A 22965-nucleotide genomic window follows, 5' to 3' on the forward strand; every position below is an offset into this window, starting at 1 on the left:
AAATGATGAAAATGAAGATGATGAAAAAAGAAAGAAGAAGATGTTTTTCCTGAACTACGTTCGATTTGATTCCGAAAGGATACGTAGGCAGCCTCTCTTTGGGGTTCAGTCACACCAAAATAAAAATCCAAATTCCCTCAAAATGAAACTGGGACAGATGTTGTAATGGTCCTGCGGTAATCCCGTTTGAATGGTTCCAAAGTTGTAATTCGATCCAAATCATTTTTACCCAAATCCTTTCAAGTCCTTCCGATCAATCAGTGAGAATGTTCAAGGATCAGAGGATACAACTACTTAGATCCGATGTAATAAAAATGAGAGAAATAAAATGAGAGAGTCTGATTGGTGAAAACCCACACGGGCACCATAAGGCGACGGTGAGCAGAAAAATTGAAAATGAGAGAGCCTGGTTAGTGAAAACTCGTAAAGAGTGCTATCAGGCGACGGTGAGAAGAGAAATGAGAGAGATCGATCGGCGAAAACCCGCAAAGGGCGCCTTTGATCGAAAAGAAGACACCCCCACCACTGAAAGAGTCCTGGCTAGGTTTCTCGATTTGGAGATGTTGGTTCACAATAAGTTGGATAGTTGTGCATATCGGGTATCCAGTCCAAGAAGCATGTCATGTCTATTGAAGTCTGCATGCACCTCAGATAAGTCTTTCTTTCCCCTAAAGGGACGCTTCTCCTTAAATTCATTTTTTCCTTGTCCTCTCTTTACTTTTCCTTGAATCCCTTTCGGTCTAACTCTATTCCGAAACTAATACAAAGAAAAGGTGGCAAGATTGGTTTTACAGATTTTTTGTTTAATAAATCCAAGTCCAAAGAAAAGTATCCAGCCTCAGTGGGTGCATCAAGTCGATCCCAACTGGCCATGATAGCCAATGCTTTGAAATTAGAGTTATTGCAAATGAAAAGAAATCCAAGGTCAAAGTCCCTAGAATCAGATTAAAATGAAAGGGTAAAAGCCTTATACGGTTAAGCCGTCACGATAAATTTTGAAAGTTGAGTTCCTCGGTTAGGAGAGAGACCAATCTTTAGTAAAAGCCAGCAAGCGGCAGAGGTTCTCGCCAAAAGAGTTGGGCCGAGATCAGATGATCAAAAACAATGAAGGCCACAAAACCGACCACAGTTTTAAACTAACAATTGTTCTTTGTTTGAAAAATTGAAACAGGTGCAATCCAAAGCACCATGCAAGAAGCAGGTACAATCAAAAGAAAGAAAAACGCGCAAATGTTGAAGCAGCTTTGCAACAAATAATCAATGCAAAAGGGAAGTTTCCTCCAGGTTCTTTTTTTTTGCTTTGTATATTAATAAAATAAAAAAGAGATAACAAAAGAATAAAATCCCAAAGAAGATAGTTTAGAATTCCCAATACCGACCTGACACTTCCTTAGCCAACATTAGGGCTTCAATCCCTGAGTTGAGCGTTTCTTTTGCCAACATTAGGGCTCCAATCCCTGAGTGGAGATTTTAGACATAGGGCCTCCATTCCCTAGTCACATTTTACCAACATTAGGGCTCCAATCCCTGAGTTTGAACCTTTTTAGACATAGGGCCTCCATTCCCTAGTCTCCTTTTAGCCGACATTAGGGCTCCAATCCCTGAGTTGAGCGATTTTCCTTTAGCCGACATTAGGGCACTCAATCCCTGAGTTGAGCGTTCCCTTACCCGACATTAGGACTCCAATCCCTGAGTTGAGCAAGTTTTTCCTGTTTAGCCGACATTAGGGCTCCAATCCCTGAGTTGAGCAAGTTTTTCTTTAGCCGACATTAGGGCTCCAATCCCTGAGTTGAACAAGTTTTCTTTAGCCGACATTAGGGCTCCAATCCCTGAGTTGAGCAAGTTTTCTTTAGCCGACATTAGGGTTCTAATCCCTAAGTTGAGCGTTTTTACTTTAGCCGACATTAGGGCTCCAATCTCTAAGTTGAGCGTTTTCCTTTAGCCGACATTAGGTCTCCAATCCCTAAGTTGAGCGTTTTTCCTTTACCCGACATTAGGGCTCCAATCCCTGAGTTGAACAAGTTTTTTCCTGTTTAGCCGACATTAGGGCTCCAATCCCTGAGTTGAGCAAGTTTTTCTTTAGCCGACATTAGGGCTCCCATCTCGGAGTTGAGCAATTCTTCCTTAGCCAACATTAGGGTTCCAATTCCTGAGTTGAGCAAGTTTTCTTTAGCCGACATTAGGGCTCCAATCCCTAAGTTGAGCGTTTTTCCTTTAGCCGACATTAGGGCTCCAATCCCTAAGTTGAGAGTTTTTCCTTTAGCCGACATTAGGGCTCCAATACCTGAGTTGAGCAAGTTTTCTTTAGCCGACATTAGGGATCCAATCCCTAAGTTGAGCATTTTTCCTTTAGCCGACATTAGGGCTCCAATCCCTGAGTTGAGCAAGTTTCCTTTAGCCGACATTAGGGCTCTCATCTCGGAGTTGAGCAATTCTTCCTTAGCCAACATTAGGGCTCCAATCCCTAAGTTGAGCATTTCTCATAGCCGACATTAGGGCTCCAATCCCTGGTTTGAGCGTTCCCTTCAGCCAACATTAGGGATCCAATCCCTGAGTTGAGCGTTTCGCCTTTTCCAATCCCCTCATCAATTCCGCAGATTTTCATGGCAAATAACTCACGAAATTTTCCTAGTGAAACTGGGGCAGAAAAATTTCGTTTGTTTGTTTGTTTTGTTTGTCTGAGCAGGTTTGACCTCGAGGCACAGGGATCAAGATGACCTACGGAGTGAGTCTCAATCCAGAATAAAGAAAAGAAGAAAAGAACAAAAAAATAAAGAAGAAGAAATGAGCTCAAATATTGGAGCAAACAAAGGTGCAGATTGCTCGAAATCTGATTGAAGTCACAAGCTCCGCCAATCCTGTCTTACTTAATGCTGCAGAAATAAACAAGCACCTACAACTTACGAGCATCAAGATTCAGATCGAAGCCTACAGCAAAATCGGCTAAGACTCAAGATCAAGTCTCAAGAGAATTGTAGATAGGAATCTTGTAACTCATAGTTGATAGACATAGCTAGCTTAGCTTCGATTTTCTCTTTTGGTGTAATAAGGAGGTCAGCAAGCAGTAGCAGCAGCAACAACAGGGGTAACAGTAAAACCATAGCTCCTGGTAGTCCCAGCTACCAAAACTTCTCGAACAACTTTGACCTGATTCCTTTTTAGCCAAGGATATGTAGGAAACCTTCAAAGCAGAGGTTCGGTCAAATCTTTCAAAAAATGCTTCACACGGAGTAGTCAAACGGACAAAAATCGCTCGTATCCGCTCACTTTATCTTTGTACGAAAACTCTTCATGTTTTCGAACAAAGAGGAGCAGCTGTGAGCATGTGATTTTTACTTCACAACAATTACTCCAAAATAGTTTTCCGTTACATGCAATTTTTGAGAATCGTTTGTGGTATTTTATTAATTAGTTGCATTTAGTAATTAATTTTGCATTTTTAGAATTAATTAGTCATATAAAAAGAAAATACAAAAAAAAATACCCTTAGAATTTAATTTTATAATTTGTAGGTTAAAACTTAAATCATAATTTATTTGGCAATAATCGGAAAATCATAAAAAATAGGCATTGTGTATTTTTTTTTTGTTTTTTGTGTTTAACTGTGATTTTTGTACTTAACCTAATATTATTTAAGTTAATAAGTTAGAATAGGATTTTAGGTTTTTAAATTTCGAAATTTAGTTTGAAAAAGAAAGAAAACAAATTAAAAGAAGAGAAGGAAATCGGACCAGGCCCAATAATCATCAGCCCAATTCAAACATCCCTTTACCCGGTCCAATTGGCCCAAGCCTCACAGGCATCCCAAACGACGTCGTTCCGTCATGCCCCATCCCGACTGTTGATCTCACTTGATCAACGGTCCAGATCGTCCAACCCTCACCCACATCCATTTATCCGACCCTGACCCGTTACTAAACCGGACTGCCCCACTATGTGTTTTAAATCAGAGCCGTTGGATCCTATCATCCAACGGCCCAGATTAAGAGGTCAATTCTTAATGTGTCAAAGACCCCCCAAACCCCTTTTACCCGTTTCATTTCCCAAACACCACCACCCCTTCGTCTCTGAAAGAGACGAACCAAACGACCCCAAGAACCCTAGCACCGCCTTTCCACCCCCTCACCATAAACCCAGCGGCAACAACTCCGGTGACCACCAAAAAGACACCCTTGAGCCATTTCTCCATCCACAACACGAATCCATGAACCATTTGCCTTGAATCACCCCACATCTTCTTGAATCTTCAATCGAAGTTTCGAGCTGACCGTGAAACCACCCCAATCCACCCCTAATTAACACCACACCACCACTAGGCTTCCCTCATCCCTAAACCATCAACAGATTCCCTCGAATCCCGTTGGATCTCTTCGAATCTTCAATCAAAGATCTCCCCTCCAAGCCCTAACTGTCCCCTTGACCCCAGACTAACACCCAATAATCCCCTTTACCTCCTCGTCCTTAGTCCCTAACCAAATTGGCTCGAACATGAGTAAAAACCGTCGAATGACGGATCTAGGGTTTCAACGTTTCAAGACGTGTCAAAGCTTCAGGGTCGACTGGTTTCTATTCAGTATTATAGGCCTATTTCTCACGAAATAGAAGTATGATACTGACTAGGACTCAAGTTCGAAAGGGCATACTGTTGGAATCCGAGAAAAGAACAGTAAGTTCTTCTTAATTCTTTTGTTTCCTTCTATAGTTTTGTTTGTCTCGTTTTATATTGCATCTTTGTTTTGATTTGTTTCTGGGCATTTGTTCTGTACTTCTTTCCTTCTCATCAGACTGTTTATTTGGTCCAGCTTTCTCTAATTGTTTGTTTACATGCTGTAAACTGTTTGGTCAAGTTATTAGTTTGTTATGTATGAGTCAGTTTAACCTGATAGTTAGTTTTAATCCTGACTTTGATTTCATAGTCCATTTCAGTAGGTTTCTTTTGTTGTTTTGTTTTAAATAATGTATGGCATTGGTTCAGGTTGTCCCCTATATGTGATGTGTGGCTTCTTTGTTTTTTGATATTCATCAATCTTCGTTAAGTTCAGTATATTCGCAGAATTTCCTTCACTCTATTTAGCTTAAATAGGAATTATGAATTAATCATTCCCATGATGTGCAATTGATGATTGGAAGTTTGACCTGGATAGTTTATTAGGCTTGTGTTCTGATTCATGGTAATGCTGTTATTGGGTTTTCTGTTAAGCATCGATGCATTTTGATTTCAGTTTTAGTTTCAGCTTCAATGTTCTGCTAAGCTCTTTTGTTTGTTGATGTGATTTTGGTTTGAAGTTTCAATCCAGAATTTAGGGTTTTGAATTGGTTATAGCTGCAGTTTTAATATAGTTTCAGAGTTTAGTTCGGGATTTGAAAATCTAAAAAAAAAGGTTTTTTTAGAGTGAGTGGACTGCCAGTTGAGTATGTAGTGAATCATTAAGTTAATGAATAATTTAATCAAAAGAGGGAATCTATAGTGCAAATACATTCTGGCTGACATCTTTAAAAGTGGGAAGTGAGATGCAAGATGACTTAAAATAATATAAAGCTGAGAATGCACATGGAAATAGGTAGTGATACCTGTTGTACAGTAGGATAGGCATTATTTTTGAACTTCAGGAGATGTTTAATAAAGAAAACCCATGCCTAGACAACCAAAAGGGTGGAAAGGACATATTAGCAAATGTTAAGTCTGGGCAGCCTGCTTATTTTGAAAAAAGAAGGGCTATAAAATCAAAGAGAGGAAGAGAGAACTGGGGTCTGGACTGAAAATTAAGAGGAAAAAGGTTCAGACTGAATTTTTTTTGGAGGGGTCGAAAACACAAAGAATATCTAGTGATTCTAATCAGTCTGTTGAGAGTTTGAGTTTGAAGTTTGTTTCTTTGAAATCAAATTCAGGGATCAAACTAAAAAGGGTTTATTCTTAGACATATAAGAGTTCACTTTCAGTTTTTTTTTTGGGTTAAGTGTATGAGATTGCTGCTTGTTTTCAACTGGGATCCATTTGGTTAATGTTCATTTGATTTTGGGTTTATTGAGTAGTGTTGTTCGATTTTCAAAACACTCTTGGTTTCTATATGTGTTTCTGGATTCAAGCTTGACATAATTTGGGGCTGTTGAGTTCAATCTGCTGTTGTTAATCTTGCCTGCCTCGACTGATTCTTTTTCTTCATTGTAATCTCGAATCCAGGTACACTCTTGTCTCCATTTGAATGTGGCATCTTGGTTCAAGTGTATAAATGATCCAGAAAGTCAATGACAAGGAACTTTTGTTAATCTGAACCTATTAAGAATTATTGTAGTTTTAATACTCCATTTAGATTACTTATGTTGTCAAGAACTATATTGAACTACTAGACTGATTTTGGTTGTTTTTGGCTAATTTTGGGTTAAGTTAACAATTAGCTTGGTTTAGTTTTCGCATTGATAGTGTAATGCATGATTTTAGTAGGTTCCTGGGTGTATTCAAATGAACTGTATGAGATTGTATTTGGACTGAAAAAATGGATTTCGAGTTAGCTAGATCATGTGAATTATTGGATTGTTAAGTATTAGATCCTCTTTTGTAGTTCGTCATTAAACGATTGTATGGTTAGTAATAAATTAGCAGGCAGTTAGAACAGTGTGAAGTAATTGATTATGTTATCATACGTCAAGCCCAAGTTAAGTATTAGACTAGTAAGTTTAGTTCGAGCTAGTATCAAACTAGTTTAGCCTGTGCTGAGTAATCAATCTCCAGTAGGAATAAATAAATACACATCATTATTCCCTGCGTTCAATTATCAAGTGCATATTGCAATAGGGTGAAATAACTGAGCATGCCGTCATTTCTTTTTTTATTTTATTTTATTTGAAATTTGTTTAGTAAGAATCAAGGATCAGTAGCTAATTAAAAGCTTTGATGTGGGCCTATTAAATACCTTTCTCGTTTTGGGAAAATTTTAAGGCCCGCGCTCGAACAGTTTTTCGTTAATGGATCGTTGTTTCAGTTCATATTCTTCGGGCTTACTTTTGAGCCCAATGGCACGTTTATTTTAAAACTATTGCTTGACCCATATTAGACCTGAAATATTTTAATGAGGATATTTTCTTTTTTTAGAGACAAAAAAAAATCATAGTTGCTTTTAGGCTTGCCCTTTTTTAAAATAAAATGAGTCGAGCTTCGCCCAACAAACGCACAAACTGCGGGGCCCTCATCAATGTATATATTAAAAACACCTAGAAATTGGGATGGGCCGTTTAGCGAATTTCACGGCCTTCCTCAAAGATAATAACGCGTTAGACTCTTTAGGCGCGATTTTAATTAAATCACATTCTTAAAATCGGGTGCGCATTTATGTGACCCAAATCCAAATCTCAATGGAGTCGGGAATGTATTAATAACCACGGATGCATTGATTGCGACGTGGTTCGAGATGCATTTTCACGACGTTGCAATTCTATGAAGAAAAAAAATAATAATAATAAAAGCGGTTTAAACTTAATAAAAGCACACAAGTTATAACATGTTTTAAAAATCAGATACTCAGCCATTATAACAATTTAAGCGACCGTGCTAGAACCACGGGATCTGTGGGTGCCTAACACCTTCCCTCGGGTCAACAGAATTCCTTACTTAGAACTTCTGGTTCGCAGACTTCATTTGGAAAGTCGAAAAATTTCCTCGATTTGGGATTCAAGATAAATCGGTGACTTGGGACACCAAAAAGCCAAACCTTTTCCAAGTGGCGACTCTGAAATAAATAAATAATCCCATTTTTGAATAATGTCACTTAAAATGGAAAAACTCCCTCACGCATTTATCCTTCGGGGTAGGCGCGCAAAAAGGAGGTGTGACACATACGACCCCGTATAATAATACAGTTAAACTTCTCTATAACAATTTCGCTTGTTCCGATATTTTTTGGTTGCTATAGTAAAGTGTTGTTATAGAAGACACACTATATTATGACATAATATAAAAATTGGTTCCTAAAAGAACTTGGCTTTTATAGTGAATAATTATTATATAGGAATGTTGTTATAAAGAGGAGTGATTGTATTGCGACAGTACCAAGCTCTAATGTTGAGGCTATTGTCCAGTGCTATAATAATATTCTGGGAATGTACAATTAATTGATACAAAGCCATCTAGTTGTTTGGTTACCAAGGAAACCTAGCAAGAAGAAAGCTAAATCTGTTTTTTCACAAATTTGGAAGTCCTAAACAATAAAATAACCCATAACCCAAAAAATTTTCTAAGACATGAATATATGACTTTTTCTTTCATGTTATTCTCAAAGCAAAAACACTAGATTGATCCAGAGAATGCAGACAAAAAATTACTATAATAAGCCTAAAAGTTCATTTGAACAAAGGAAAAGAAAAAATCAATTGGCAATCTAAATGCTACAAGCCTTTAGGGGCACTGGTTGAGCAAATAATGTGCCCGTCATGCAAAAATTCTAGGTCCTTTGTCATATCTATTGGATGACCAAGGAAAGCAGTAAAAATAGGAAGTACAAGCACAATATGTGAAAATATTCAAAGAAAATTGAACATTTTTTTTTTTGGATCTGAAACTTATAGCATCTTCATGGTTCATTACACAAAAAAACCACATTAATTGTTATAGAACATTAGTACTAGAATGTTTTATACAAAAAAACTGGATATCATCTTTATCCAAATTCCAATGTTTGTAGGCAACGAAAATATATATCCTTTTCAGAATCTAATTCAGTACTAACATAGCCATGACCACTGTTAGACCCCCAAAAATGGAACTCGACGGGACAACAAGAGTGTTGTCATGAGGCAGCAAGAGTGTTGCAAAGTTGGGTGCATGAGCAGCACCAATGTCAAAAATGGGAAACAGGCAAGTGATGGCCAAGGCTTTGACGGAGGCGAGGCAGCTTGGCATGGACTTGACAATGAGTTGCGGGCTAAGGATGGCACTTAATCATGGCAAAGGCATCAAGGCATGAGGCAGTGATGCCAAGAAAAGGCAAAAACGGATGGGCAAAGGCAAGCAAATGTGCAACGGAAAGGCAGTGCGCGGGCAGACTTGTCATGCCATTGAGTTGCGACAAACGGGCCAAGTTCGTGGGCGATGGCAAGGCTAATTGCGGCACAATGCAGCTGGATACAATGGCATTGGCGCCTGGTCCAGGCCATGGCACGAAATTGGGCAGCAAGTCTTGGATTGACAAAGTCAAAGGCGGTTATCGGCACATGCTGTGCACATGGGCAGCAGTTGAGCATTGTCCAAAAAGCTGGCAGGAGTTAGCACGTTTTTGAGGGCCATGATCTCATTATCTTTAGCATGATTTACATGATCCTAGTAGTTGGGGGTGTCAACTACACTAAGCTAAAGTAATGGGCTGACTAAGCAAGTGCCTAAGCCTAAATATAGGCAACTATTGTGTAAATGGGGCTGGTTCATATGTTATAAATGGACAGCACCCTTCCCTTTTTGAAAGTGAGAGAGAGAAAAACGTGTGAGAGCACACAATTGAGTTAGGAAGGAGTCCTAAACATGTTTTCAAGAGTGAAAACAACCTAAGGCTAAGAGTAGTCTTGTGAGGGTCAAGAGTGATCCTTATTTTGTACACGGATGTACTACGGAGTTTGAGTTTTCTTTGTATTCTCGAGTTAAATACAAAGTTGGGAAAGAGTTTCCTGTATATTGTGCCTTTTGTTCACTTTAATTTTCTGTCCCTTCATTCAATTTTCCGTTGCCTAAAATCAGTATCTACTTACTACGTTGAAAGCTGCCTAAATAAATCTAAGTCCAAAGTTGCAGAATTTTGGCCGAGTGTTGGAACAGGCTGAAGTCAAGTCGAGACTTGGCTGCCGCGCAGGCTGTTTTTTGTGGAGCATAAAACACCCCTGTGACAACTGGTATCAGAGCGGAGCAGGTTCGTGACGGAGACACGACGAGCTGTGGCAGATTTCGTGGTCTTGTTCGAGAACATGGCTGGTGGTAACAATGAACTGCGAGAAAGGCTAATGAAACTGGAAGCATTGGTGGGAAATGTTCCTGATGGTGAAGAATTTCAGACCCTTATGACAAGGCTTGCCTACCTTGAGGCAGAATTGGCAAGGCTAAGTCAAGAGAATGCGGATCTGAGGACGGAAACGGTGGTGCTACGACGTGCTGTGGGCGAGGATGCTCCTCAACGTGGTGCTGAACGTCTCAAGGTGAGAATTCCTGAACCTAAGGCATTTAGTGGTGCAAGGAGTGCACGTGAGTTGGAGAATTTTCTTTGGGATATGGAGCAGTACTTTCATGCTATTCGTGTGCAAGACGAGATGGAGAAAGTAACCTTGACTAGCATGTATTTGAGTGAAGATGCTAAGTTATGGTGGCGCACTCGTGTGGCTGAAGATGAAAGTTTGGGTAGACCAAAGATTGAGTCGTGGGAGCGGCTTAAAAAGGAATTGAAGGATCAGTTCCTTCCTAGTAATACATCTTGGATTGCTAGGGACAAACTGAAAAAGTTGAAACACACCGGATCAGTTAGAGCATATGTGAAAGAGTTCACATCTTTGATGCTGAGCATCAGCAACATGTCGGAAGAAGACAAGTTGCACAACTTCATGAGCGGGCTGCAACAGTGGGCACAACTCGAGTTGCGAAGGCAGAATATTCAAAACCTCGCAAGTGTTGTGGCTGCGGCTGATGCATTGGGCGATTTTCACTTGAGTGATGAGACTTCTACTTCAAAGTCCAACGACGGAAAGAAGGACAAGGCAAAGGAGTGGAAGAAATGTGAAAATGGCAATGCAAATGAAGACAAGGGGAAGGGAAAGCAGGAAGCTGGAACTTCAAGGAGCAAGGAGAAGGGCAGCAAATTCAGTGGTTGTTTCCTTTGTGATGGACCACATCGAGCGAGGGACTGTCCGAACAAGGCAGTGTTAAATGCCATGACTGCCGCGGAGAAGAGAGCTGCATTGGAGGCGCTAGACAGTGACAAACAAGCTGTTGGTGTCAATGCAATTGTAGCTGAAGAGAAACGGGGTTAAGGTGCGTTGATTGTCAACCCCTTGGGACTCTTACATTGAGTTGACCTCGACGAGGACGTCGAGTTTCAAAGAGTGTGGGTGGTTTGTTAGACCCCCAAAAATGGAACTCGACGGGACAACAAGAGTGTTGTCATGAGGCAGCAAGAGTGTTGCAAAGTTGGGTGCATGAGCAGCACCAATGTCAAAAATGGGAAACAGGCAAGTGATGGCCAAGGCTTTGACGGAGGCGAGGCAGCTTGGCATGGACTTGACAATGAGTTGCGGGCTAAGGATGGCACTTAATCATGGCAAAGGCATCAAGGCATGAGGCAGTGATGCCAAGAAAAGGCAAAAACGGATGGGCAAAGGCAAGCAAATGTGCAACGGAAAGGCAGTGCGCGGGCAGACTTGTCATGCCATTGAGTTGCGGCAAACGGGTCAAGTTCGTGGGCGATGGCAAGGCTAATTGCGGCACAATGCAGCTGGATACAATGGCATTGGCGCCTGGTCCAGGCCATGGCACGAAATTGGGCAGCAAGTCTTGGATTGACAAAGTCAAAGGCGGTTATCGGCACATGCTGTGCACATGGGCAGCAGTTGAGCATTGTCCAAAAAGCTGGCAGGAGTTAGCACGTTTTTTAGGGCCATGATCTCATTATCTTTAGCATGATTTACATGATCCTAGTAGTTGGGGGTGTCAACTACACTAAGCTAAAGTAATGGGCTGACTAAGCAAGTGCCTAAGCCTAAATATAGGCAACTATTGTGTAAATGGGGCTGGTTCATATGTTATAAATGGACAACACCCTTCCCTTTTTGAAAGTGAGAGAGAGAAAAACGTGTGAGAGCACACAATTGAGTTAGGAAGGAGTCCTAAATATGTTTTCAAGAGTGAAAACAACCTAAGGCTAAGAGTAGTCTTGTGAGGGTCAAGAGTGATCCTTATTTTGTACACGGATGTACTACGGAGTTTGAGTTTTCTTTGTATTCTCGAGTTAAATACAAAGTTGGGAAAGAGTTTCCTGTATATTGTGCCTTTTGTTCACTTTAATTTTCTGTCCCTTCATTCAATTTTTCGTTGCCTAAAATCAGTATCTACTTACTACGTTGAAAGCTGCCTAAATAAATCTAAGTCCAAAGTTGCAGAATTTTGGCCGAGTGTTGGAACAGGCTGAAGTCAAGTCGAGACTTGGCTGCCGCGCAGGCTGTTTTTGTGGAGCATAAAACACCCCTGTGACAACCATAGTGGCCAGGACGCACACACCAACCTATTGAAAAAGCTCATGCACGCAAACAGGTGACTGGAGTCCTCGTCCCACGAGGAGAGACCTCGCTCCCCAGAGGCTAGAGGTGAGTGGAGGTCCGGTGTCACATCTTCACCCGGGGTGCAAGGCATAGTTGTCTCTACCCTGCCTGCGGCATGGCTGGCCCAATGTTACATCTACTCTACTAGATTCTTCTCGGGCATCTTCATCTTGCCCTCAATCCTCTCCTTTGCCTTGACAGCCTTGAAATCTTTGTAGAGCTCCACGCCCATGAAGTAGGACAAAGGGCACTCACTCTTCAGCTTCTTCAGCGAGAATGCGTGCCTAAGGGTGTGAGAGGCTGTGTCACCACTCTCCATGGCAGATTTTCCGCCATGGCGCAGTAAAAACCATAGGCAACCGCAACTTTATGCGAACTCGCCTTGACCACCCTTTTGAGCTCGTTGAGGGCCTCCTTCCTGGTCTCGATGGTGATGTTGTTGTCCAACTTGACAGGAGGCATGTAGCGGGCTGTCCCCCTGGCCACCCCGTGCACAATCTGTAGACGAATTCTTATTGCATCTGCACTCATAGAACCGCCCATTGTCTCCCAGATTGGGGAAACCACTTCAGACAACTTGAGGATAGTTTGAGCAGCGACAGCATCATTCTCTAGGGCCGGTAACCTAACCGAGGCGCTACCTAACTTAGCAGACTCCAATTTGGTCTTAACTGCAGGGGAAGTGGCTGCTAATTCCTTGATACTTACAGAGACGGGGTGGCCAGCCTTGTGCCCCATCAAGTCTCGAACTATGTCCTTGTTGGCGTCAGCAAAGGTCTTGAAGGCTTTAGGCACCCAGACCTGCCTTTCCACGGCCAAGAATGCACTGTAGGAGGACTTGGTACTGTTCGAGAGATAGTGATAGCCATCAATGATAAGATTCAAACCCTGTAATGGCATAATGGTTTGAGCGCTTCGCATAACCACCTTCAAGATAACCAACTCGTCCTCAGTCAAGGCCAGATTTTCAGTAAGGATGTCTCTGTGCGGGTCATTCTGTGCCAACAGGATGGTGTATTTGGCTCCATTGCTCTCCCCCACAGTTGCGTGCAAGACTGGTGTCTCAGTCTCAGCGGGTTCCAAGTCGGCCTCAGCTATGTCAAAGTCAGTGGTCATGACAGCACGGGCAGCACCCAAGATGATGGCAGCCTTTCTCCTAACATCGTCCCTAATTAGCTCGTTCCCCCCAATCTTGTTCAGGTGATACAAATGTGACTTGATGAAACCGTCAACGCACTTCACAGCGTCACTAGGCCTGATGCCACTCAGCGGCATCCACTTGTACCTGGCCGGGATGGTGCCTCTCAGGAAGTTAGGCACTATCTCTTCCGGCGTGCTGTTGAGCAAGCTATAGGGCTTGATGTTGTCAATTTCCGGTAGGATTACCTCTCTCGCAATCACAGTCTGCTGACCCACAGGAGGATCAACTTGCTCAGGGCGTGGCTTTTATTTTATCTTTGACACACTCCTTAAAGAAATATGAACTCCTTGAGAAAAAAAGATGTATTCATTACATTAACCTTAATTAATTATTATCTTAACACATTAGAATATGTAAATAAGGAAGAATTTTAAAAAAATAAAATTAATTCCTTCTTGATTATGTAAATGGACACTTATTTTGGACCAAAATAAAAAGGTAAAAATGGGCATTTATTGTGGACAGGAGGGAGTTATTAATTTGAGATTAGCAAGTTTATTTCTAAAATTAATTAGCAGTACGATTTTCCTATCAAATATTAATATTTGTCACTATTCATAATAATTGAAGGACTGATATTTTAATAATATTATTATTTCTTCAAGTCAAGTGTCTATCGAAAACAGTCTCAACCTTCACAAAGTAGGAGCAAGTTTTGTGTACACACTATCCTCACGAAATCCCGCTTGTGGAATTATATTGAGTTTGTTATTATTGTTGTTAATAATAATAATAATAATAATAATAATAATAATAATAATGTTTCTTCGAAACGAGGATATATTGTATTGTAAATAGTTTTTTATCTTCACAAGGTAGGGACATGATCTACGTACACATTATCTTTTCGGGATCCCACGTGTGAGATTACGCTGAATTTTTCGTTGTTGTTGTTGTTGTTGCTAATAATAATAATAATATATTCAAAGTCATAACTATAACAGAACGAGCATTCAAATCCATTGGCATAAAACAGAATTCTGTTTTCAACCTCCCATTTTAACCTCCAACATTAAGGAACATAATTAGCTGCTCTATTTTTTTGCATCCTATGACAAAGAAAAAATAATCATTTCCTCCTCCTCTTCTGCTCCTCATCACCACCACAACCCTTTCTTCTTCAATTCATTACCAAATATTATTGGAAAAAAATTAATTAATTAAGGTGGTGATCAGAATGTCAGCTGTGGTTGAACCAATTTCACCAAACAAGGCCTTAGTCATTAATGATTCTAATTTGAAGATGGTAAGGAGTAATGATGGATTTGATGAGCAAGAAGAGGAAGCAAATGAGTGCAAGAGATCACCCTTGAATGAAGAGGATGGTGGAGCTAATTCTGTGAATTTTGAAAGTGAACAATTAGAGAAAGAAAATAAAGTATGTTATCCTTGGTATAATACTCCATGCATTATAATTTATGTGATGTAATTTAACTCGATACAAATTTTAAGAAAGTAAGAACATCCTTTGAAACGTGATTTTAGGGCCCGTTTGGCCATAAATTATTTTTACTTTTTTCGAAATCAGTGTTTGGCCATAAAATTTTCAATTTTCACTTGAAGATGAATTTCGAAATTTTGAAAAACTCTAAAAATTATTTTCAAAATTTTCACTGCAGATCACTCATAAAAATTCAAAATCAACCCAAAATTATATTCATGTCAAAATACAACTCTAATTTCAAATACTATTTTCACTTTTTTTGTTTTTTTACTTTTTCGGAAGTTTACAATTGTTATTTCCAAACGCCCACTTAAATATGTCATTTTAATATTTTATGTCTACAAACTTTTGAAATTTATGGACTACAAAAGTTTCTCATCAAGGATATTTAAAATAAGAAATTTAAAATTGAATTCTTTTCAAATAAAAAAGTGTATCATTTTTTCTGATCGAATAAATAAGGAAATAGTGTCACAAAAATGAAACAGAAAGTATTTTTTCATGCATTTTTTTAATGATAATATTGAATATCATTAAGGTTAATGATATATAGTTGTATACTTGTATGTATGACTAAAAATTGTTTGTTTACGTGAAATTAAAGGTTGATCAAAGTTTGAGGGAGGAACAGCTTCTTGGGAATGTTGATGGCTTCGCAGTTGAAGGTCTCTCTCTCTTTGGCGTCCAAATTAACTCATAAATATTTTGGTATCATATTATTTGCATAAAATTCAAATAAAACCAAATCTCTTTATGTTCCAAGTATAGATACATTTTTTTAAAATTTTCAAACAGCGTTAAACTTAACAAAAAGAACCAATTATTTCACAAAGAGTATCTTATGATCACAACATGATGACATTTCTTTTTTCAAGATGTTTTCTAAATGATTAGGAAAAAATATACATGTAACTTTTTTTTTTATAACGATAGTGTCAGAATTAACTTGCACGCGATTAAAATATAATATAAATTGTATTTATGATTTTATTGTATTGTCTTGTAATCTAAATAGAGAACCAAGATCCAGAGGTACAAGAACCAAGACTATACATAATTTGCCCAGGCAGATCAGATATAGAACTTTCAGAGCCATTCATTTCCAGCCCTAAAGATTGCCTCTTCACACTCAAGGAAGGAAGTCGCTATAAGCTCAAATTTTCTTTTACTGTTTCAAACAATGTTGTCTCTGGTCTCAAATACATCAATACTACCTGGAAATCTGGTGTAAGAGGTATGTAGTAAAGTACTCATAAATTCTAGTCTAGAGGCGGAGTCGGTATTTAAAACTTATGGGTTCTAGATTCTAGTATTTAATTTATAAGTTAGTGAGTTCTAAATTAATATGTTGTACATGTTCAATGAATTTCTTAAGATAATAGTACAGAAGTTGGACCAAAGTTACTTAGTTCAACCGAACCGGTAACGTGAAACACTAGCTTGCCCCGGGAGAAATTCAAAAATAGCCAGATTTATAAGTGGTCATTTAAAAATAGTCACAGTTTCAAAAGTAATCGAAATTTAGCCACTTTTCATGTAAAGATAAATCTAAACAAAAATACTGTTCAAAATCCGGAAAATACTCCAGTTCCAGTATAATATATTGCTCCAGCATAATATGTTGGAAGTTCATACACAGATGCTCCAATCTCCGGTATATTATGCTGGAACTTTTCGCGTGTTGGAGTTCCAGCATAATATGCTGGAAGTTCATACACAGGTGCACCGATCTCCAGTATATTATGCTGGAACTTTCCGTATTGCAGCAAAATAGTGGCTATTTTTCAATGACTTTGCAAACACTGGCTATTTTTGAATGATCAGTCCGAAAACTGACTAACTCGTGCTATTTTAACGCTAGCCCCGCCCCTGAATACTACTTCTTTCTTTCCAATTTATGTATGTGGCAGTGTTCGACTGCGTCTCTTAAGAAAAAAATTAATTCTTTTGAAAACTTGTGATTTAAAATAAACCAGAATTATTTATGTGGCAATAACCAATAAGTTATCTCATTAAAGGTAAAATAAAAGAAATTTAAATTTGTTTCTAAATATAGAAGGTAATATTATTTTTGGACAGACTAAAAAGAAAGTGTATCACATAAACCGAGACAAACAAGTATAAATTTTATATTATTAGGTCATCTAAAGATAGTTACAAGGTATTTAGCCATAATAATCAAGATTAGTATCGTAGAACAAGTAACCTACTACAATTAGTACCGTAGAATAAGTAACCTACTATAACATGTCAAAATATATACTAATATAACCTTTTTTTTAAACTCTATTATCATATATCCGCAAAGGAATAAATTTTATTTTTAGCCTTATGAAGGCATTTTAGTGATTTTGATTGATTTTTTAATTTCATTTATTATGGCAGTTGATAAGTCTCAAGTGATGTTGGGAAATTTTAGTCCTCGAAAAGAGCCATACATATATGAATTAGAGGAAGATGTTACACCTTCTGGTGTCTTTGCAAGGGGATTATATTCAGCAAGAACACAGGTATAACTATCGCCAATTGTGCAATAAAATTTAAAATTTTAAATATAATGTCTTGATTTATTAATCACAGTAATTTTAAAAAAAATAAACAATTGCTATGACTATTAATTAATTAAATGAATAAGCATGGAGCATCGATTATTGCAAAGGCACGTTCGCCCAAGGATGGTTAATTGAGTCTTCTTCGCTATAAAATTACACTACAGTTTATATATATATTTACATTAATTTTATTTATGTTTCAGGTTATAGATGATAAAGAAAGATGCTATGTGGATATCAAATACTACTTTGAAATTCAAAAGCAATGGCGTGAAAGCTCCTAACATTCTTTTGTTTATGTGGTTTTCATATATTTCATAAGGCCAATTATCGTAGAGAGTTGATTTTGGGTCTTTTTCTATATTGAAAATCAAATTTTCCATGGATAATTCTCGTTTTTTTTTTTTAAATTGGAGTGTGATCCTTAATTATGATTTCAGATTCGAACTTTCAGAATAGTGGGAAGCTCTAAGAAGCACTTACTGCTTTAGTGAGCCTACAGAATGCAAATTAGGATTAGTCGGACAGACATCGAAAATCTATTTTTTTTTTAAAAAAGTGATAATACATAATTACCTCACTAGGGCGGTAGCATATTACCTAATGTACCCTTTAACTTTGTGGGGGTCCTATGAACCCCTTAGAATCATTTAAAGTGGTGTAAATATCCCCTTTTCTGACTAGAATCGATTTCACAAATAGATGTGAAACACACGCACCAACCATATGATGCCATGTCATTTTTATTTTAAGTTTCCTTTTCTCTATTTTCTGATTTTTCTTTTTTTTTTACACCAAAGTTAAAGGGTGCATTAGGTAACGTGCTACAATCTTAATGGGATAATTATATATTATCCCCAAAAAGAAAATCAAAGAGAAGTCCAAAACAAGTCTACAGCTCTTCTAAATTTCATAGTAACAACCAAAAGAATTAAATGAAACGCATTTGAAATAAAAAAAAAAAAAAAAAAAACTAATTCAAGATCACATGAACTCCGATATCATATGCTCGCATTGTGTTTATTGTGTTCTGTATTGGCCCTTTTTGTATTGGGGCAAAATGAATCTTATTCATCAGATCTCAACTTATTTGATCTTGAATGAGGTTATAAAATCATTAAGACACCGTTTACTTAAATTATTACAAATGCGAACTCTATTGTTTTTTCAATTAGCGCTACATAATCATTGTTAGGTATCAGCCTCTAACGCACAATCCATACTGCTGTAAGGGACGGCCAGACCCTAAAGCAAGTGTAGGCCCTTAAGGCCCCCAAAATTATTATTTCTCCGTATATAGTATATTATTAATATAATTATTTATTATTATTGATAAATTTATTTCTTTATTGTCATATTGATTTTTAATAACTCAATTTTTTCCTCTAATTAGTATAACTAAAATTGTTTTCTGTCAATTTTATTTTACGTTTTTATTGAATTGTGTTTCTCTATTCATTCGTTAGTCACGTTATTAATGTCACGATTCAATTTAGGATCATGACCGGCACTTAGGAGCAAGTGCCCCCAAGTAAGCCTCCTCGGTATTTTACAGAAAATCGGATAGAGTTTTTCCTATTTTTGGACTATCCCAAAAACATTCTTGTCTCAAATCAGCAACCAACATCCTAATAACAATTCAAATAACAATGACTTTATCAATTAATCAAAATAAATATCTACCTTTAACAGTCCACCCACTAACAACTAGAAATGCTACTTTATCTCCAAATTTGATAAGAATGAGCGATACTCAACATAAGTCTATAATAACGAAGAATACTCAAGACACTAAAATAATGACCATGGAGCGACTCTAAGAGTTCAAAGAAAAGACTATAATAATAAACAAAATTTCTGCCCACGTGAAACAAGTGCGAGGCTCACCAAGAACTATCAACCTGTGCGCTCTAATTAACAAAATCCTCGCCCGCGTCAACTACTGTCTCTGGAGAAAAAATCAGCGGGGAATGAGTCACTAGCTCGGTGAGTAATAACACTTAACCACAACCGTTTTTATTGGGGGATAAGTCAGAAAACATGCTAGTATCTCAAACAGAAAATAACATAAAAATGTCCTTTCAGAAACAATAAATAATTTGCAGTCTCATCATGCTTTTCTTGTAGTATAATACAATTAAAAGTTTAGTAATAAGCTCGGTAACCATTGTATAATATCAATATTCATATTTGGGAGGTTTCAATGAACGGATCATGTAATCGTATAACTGTGGACTTTTTCACAAGAAATCAAATATAACGGTAGTTCCTACTCGAGGGAAATCGGTAACGGTATGCTAGTTCTACCTTCCCACTAGCGAGGGTTGTAACAGTAATCTATAATTACAAGGTGCACCAGGTCTAACGAACCCGCCGTTAGCTACGGGATCCTTCAATGTCTACTCTCATTTATACTTGTTTCTATAATCCGTATATACTGGTAGAAAAAAAATATTTTAAAATATACGCCATTTCAGTTCTTATCAAATCATGTAATTTTATTTCGATAACAGAAAAATTCAAGTAACGGTAAAACATATCTAGTGACCACAAGAATATTTAAACAACGGTAATCATCTCAAATGACTATTTCGGTATCATATCGAGTAAAAGACTTGTCCCACATGCAATTCAAAATAATCGATAACATATTCATATTAAAAATCATGTGTAAATCATGCAAGTTGTGAAAATATAAACTGCGGTAAGATTACTACTTACCGTACTCATGCCGAAATACCAAATGCTTCACCTCGAGCAATTTGTACAAATTCCTCCAATCAATCTATAATTTTATAATATCGATCTCACATTAGTTTTCTTGTTTAGGCTAATTCATAGCTAATTTCGAATACTCAATCATCGGGATTCATGTTTGAGTCCTAATTTGCGGATTCATATTTAATCATAGAACTAGTCCATAATTCTATCAATTTTAAATTATTTAGTATAATTTATTCCTCTAAAATTAGACCTATCAGTGCTTAAACCAAACCTTTATAGCCTTGTTATCTCCATAGTAATTGTATATTTCTTTTTATATAAGAGAAAGTTGATATTGAATTCTTTTGTACTACATTAAATTGCATAGATGCAGTGAAATAATTCAACAGATGAGGAGAAGAAGGTTAACCTCTTGAGTCGAAGGAGAGCTTTAATACTTTTAATTTCAACTCTCAGTTCTTCTTAAGGCAATTTTCCAAAGCTTTCTTCTTCTTCTTCTTCTTCTTCTTCTTCTTCTTCTTCTTCTTCTTCTCTTTTCCTTTTTTTTCTTTGTTGGTTTGTAATTTGCTGTTTCTGAAGCTTCTGTTGTAGTTTTAAAGCAGCAACCCTTTTTTCTCTTTTCCCCTTTCACATGTTCCCTTTTGTCTTTTATTTTGTGATTTTGCCACAGAATGTGGGCTTCGGCCCCTTTTATTCAATCATTATCTCTTCTTTTTTTTTTGATTTATTTTATTTTTATTGGTTAGTTTCTTCTTATTATTATTATTATTTTGCTAATGAACAATACACCCTTATAAAAAAATATAGGGTATTACATCCTCCCCACCTTATGAAATTCGGTCCCCGAATTTAACTCAAGTACGCACCTGTAAGCTGAAACAAATGGGGGCACTTGACTCGCATAGCATCTTCTATTTCCCAAGTAGCTTCTTCAACTATATGATTTCTCCATAAGACTTTCACGAATAATATTTCTTTTGACCGTAGCTTTCTTACTTGCCTATCAACAATAGCCATCGGTTCCTCCTCGTAGGATAACTTCTCATCGAGCGGTATAGTCGGTGCTTCAAGCACCTGAGATGAGTCTGATATACATTTTCCTAGCATTGAGACATGAAACACTGGGTGAATAAAAGATAACTCAGGAGGAAGTGCCAAACGATAAGCCACAGCTCCCACTCGGTCTAGTATCTCATACGATCCTATAAACCTGGGGCTCAACTTGCCTCCTTTCCCAAAACGCATCACACCTTTAATAGGGGAGACTCGTAGGAACACTTTGTCCCCAATTGTGAACACTAAATCCCTTTTTCTCTTATTATCATAAGACTTTTGTCTACTTTGTGCTGCAAGCAATCTCTGTCTGATCAACTGGACCTTGTCCATAGCTTCTTGTACTAGGTCGAATCCCAATAAGTTAGTCTCACCAGCTTCAAACCATTCGATAGGAGAACGACATTTTCTATCATATAATGCTTCGTACGGTGCCATTTGAATACTGGACTGGAAGCTATTGTTGTAAGCAAATTCAACTAACAGTAGATAAGTGCCCAACTACTTCCAAACTCAAGAATGCAAGCTCTCAACATATCCTCCAAGATCTATATAGTAAGTTTAGACTGCCAGTCTGTCTGTGGATGAAATGCAGTACTAAGATCCACTCATGTACCTAATGCTTCTTGAAAAGATTTCCAAAAGCGTGAAGTGAACTGTGATCCTCTATCAGAGATGATGGATACTGGAACTCCGTGAAGTCGTACAATTTCGTTCATAAATATCTATGCATACCTCACTCCACCATATGTAGTCTTCACTGGCAAAAAGTGTGCTGATTTTGTCAGTCGATCTACAATTACCCACACCGAATCATAACCTCTAAGGGTTCGTGGTAGACCAGTGACAAAATCCATAGTAATTCTTTCCCATTTCCACTCTGGAATCTTAATTTGTTGTAGTAGTCCTGCGGGTCGATGATGCTTAGCCTTGACCTGCTGACAAGTCAAACAACTAGAAACGAAGTTAGCAACATCTTTCTTCATACCTTCCCACCAATAAAATTGTTTCAGGTCATGGTACATTTTTGTGGATCTAGGATGTATAGTGTAATTGGAGTTGTGGGCTTCTTCAAGAATAGCACGTCTCAACCCGTCTACGCCTGCTACACATAGTATGTCACCCATTCGAAGCACACCATCACTTTCAACAATCATATCCTTATTTTGACCAGCTAAGGCCTCATCTCTGTATTTGCATAATTGCTCATCCTCATATTGGGTGGCCTTAATACGCTCAACTAATGAAGACTTAGCCTGAGCACAACTCAACAATGCCTCTGAATTTCTGACACTAAATCTGATACTTGTATCTTCTAGTCTCTAAATATCTTTGGCCAAAAGTCTCTTTGCAGAAGCTATATATGCCAAACTCCCCATAGATTTTCTACTCAATGCATCAGCCACCACATTGGCTTTGAGTACAAAATAGAACAATCATAGTCTTTGAGTAGTTCCATCCAATGACGCTGTCGAAGATTTAGATCTCTCTGCTGAAAGATATATTTCAGACTTTTATAGTTAGTATAAATTTCACAAGTTTCATCGTATAGATAATGTCTTTAAATTTTTAGAGCAAATACCATTGCAGCCATCTCCAAATCATATGTATGATAGTTTTGCTCGTGCTTTTTCAATTGTCTCGAAGCATAAGCAATAACACGACCATTTTGCATGAGAACACATCCTAATCCCACCCTCGATGCGTCA

General features: G+C 37.9%; 2 protein-coding genes across 2 annotated transcripts; one reads left to right on the forward strand and one right to left on the reverse strand.

Moving 5' to 3' along the window:
• Window positions 1-12649: 12649 nt before the first annotated feature.
• LOC107810109 (uncharacterized) lies at window positions 12650-13557 on the reverse strand. The gene is made up of 2 exons (XM_075240467.1): window positions 12847-13557; window positions 12650-12760 (listed from the first exon to the last, which is right to left on the reverse strand). The coding sequence occupies exons 1-2, from the start codon at window positions 13555-13557 to the stop codon at window positions 12650-12652; spliced, it is 822 nt and encodes a 273-aa protein (XP_075096568.1).
• Window positions 13558-14518: 961 nt separating this feature from the next.
• Window positions 14519-17885, forward strand: LOC107810110 (rho GDP-dissociation inhibitor 1-like). Its single transcript, XM_016634850.2, has 5 exons — window positions 14519-14861; window positions 15532-15592; window positions 15943-16161; window positions 17313-17437; window positions 17683-17885. The coding sequence occupies exons 1-5, from the start codon at window positions 14661-14663 to the stop codon at window positions 17761-17763; spliced, it is 687 nt and encodes a 228-aa protein (XP_016490336.1). The 5' UTR covers window positions 14519-14660; the 3' UTR covers window positions 17764-17885.
• Window positions 17886-22965: the final 5080 nt, after the last annotated feature.

Source organism: Nicotiana tabacum, chromosome 20, assembly GCF_000715075.1.
Source record: "Nicotiana tabacum cultivar K326 chromosome 20, ASM71507v2, whole genome shotgun sequence".
In the NCBI taxonomy this organism is placed as follows: Eukaryota; Viridiplantae; Streptophyta; class Magnoliopsida; order Solanales; family Solanaceae; genus Nicotiana; species Nicotiana tabacum.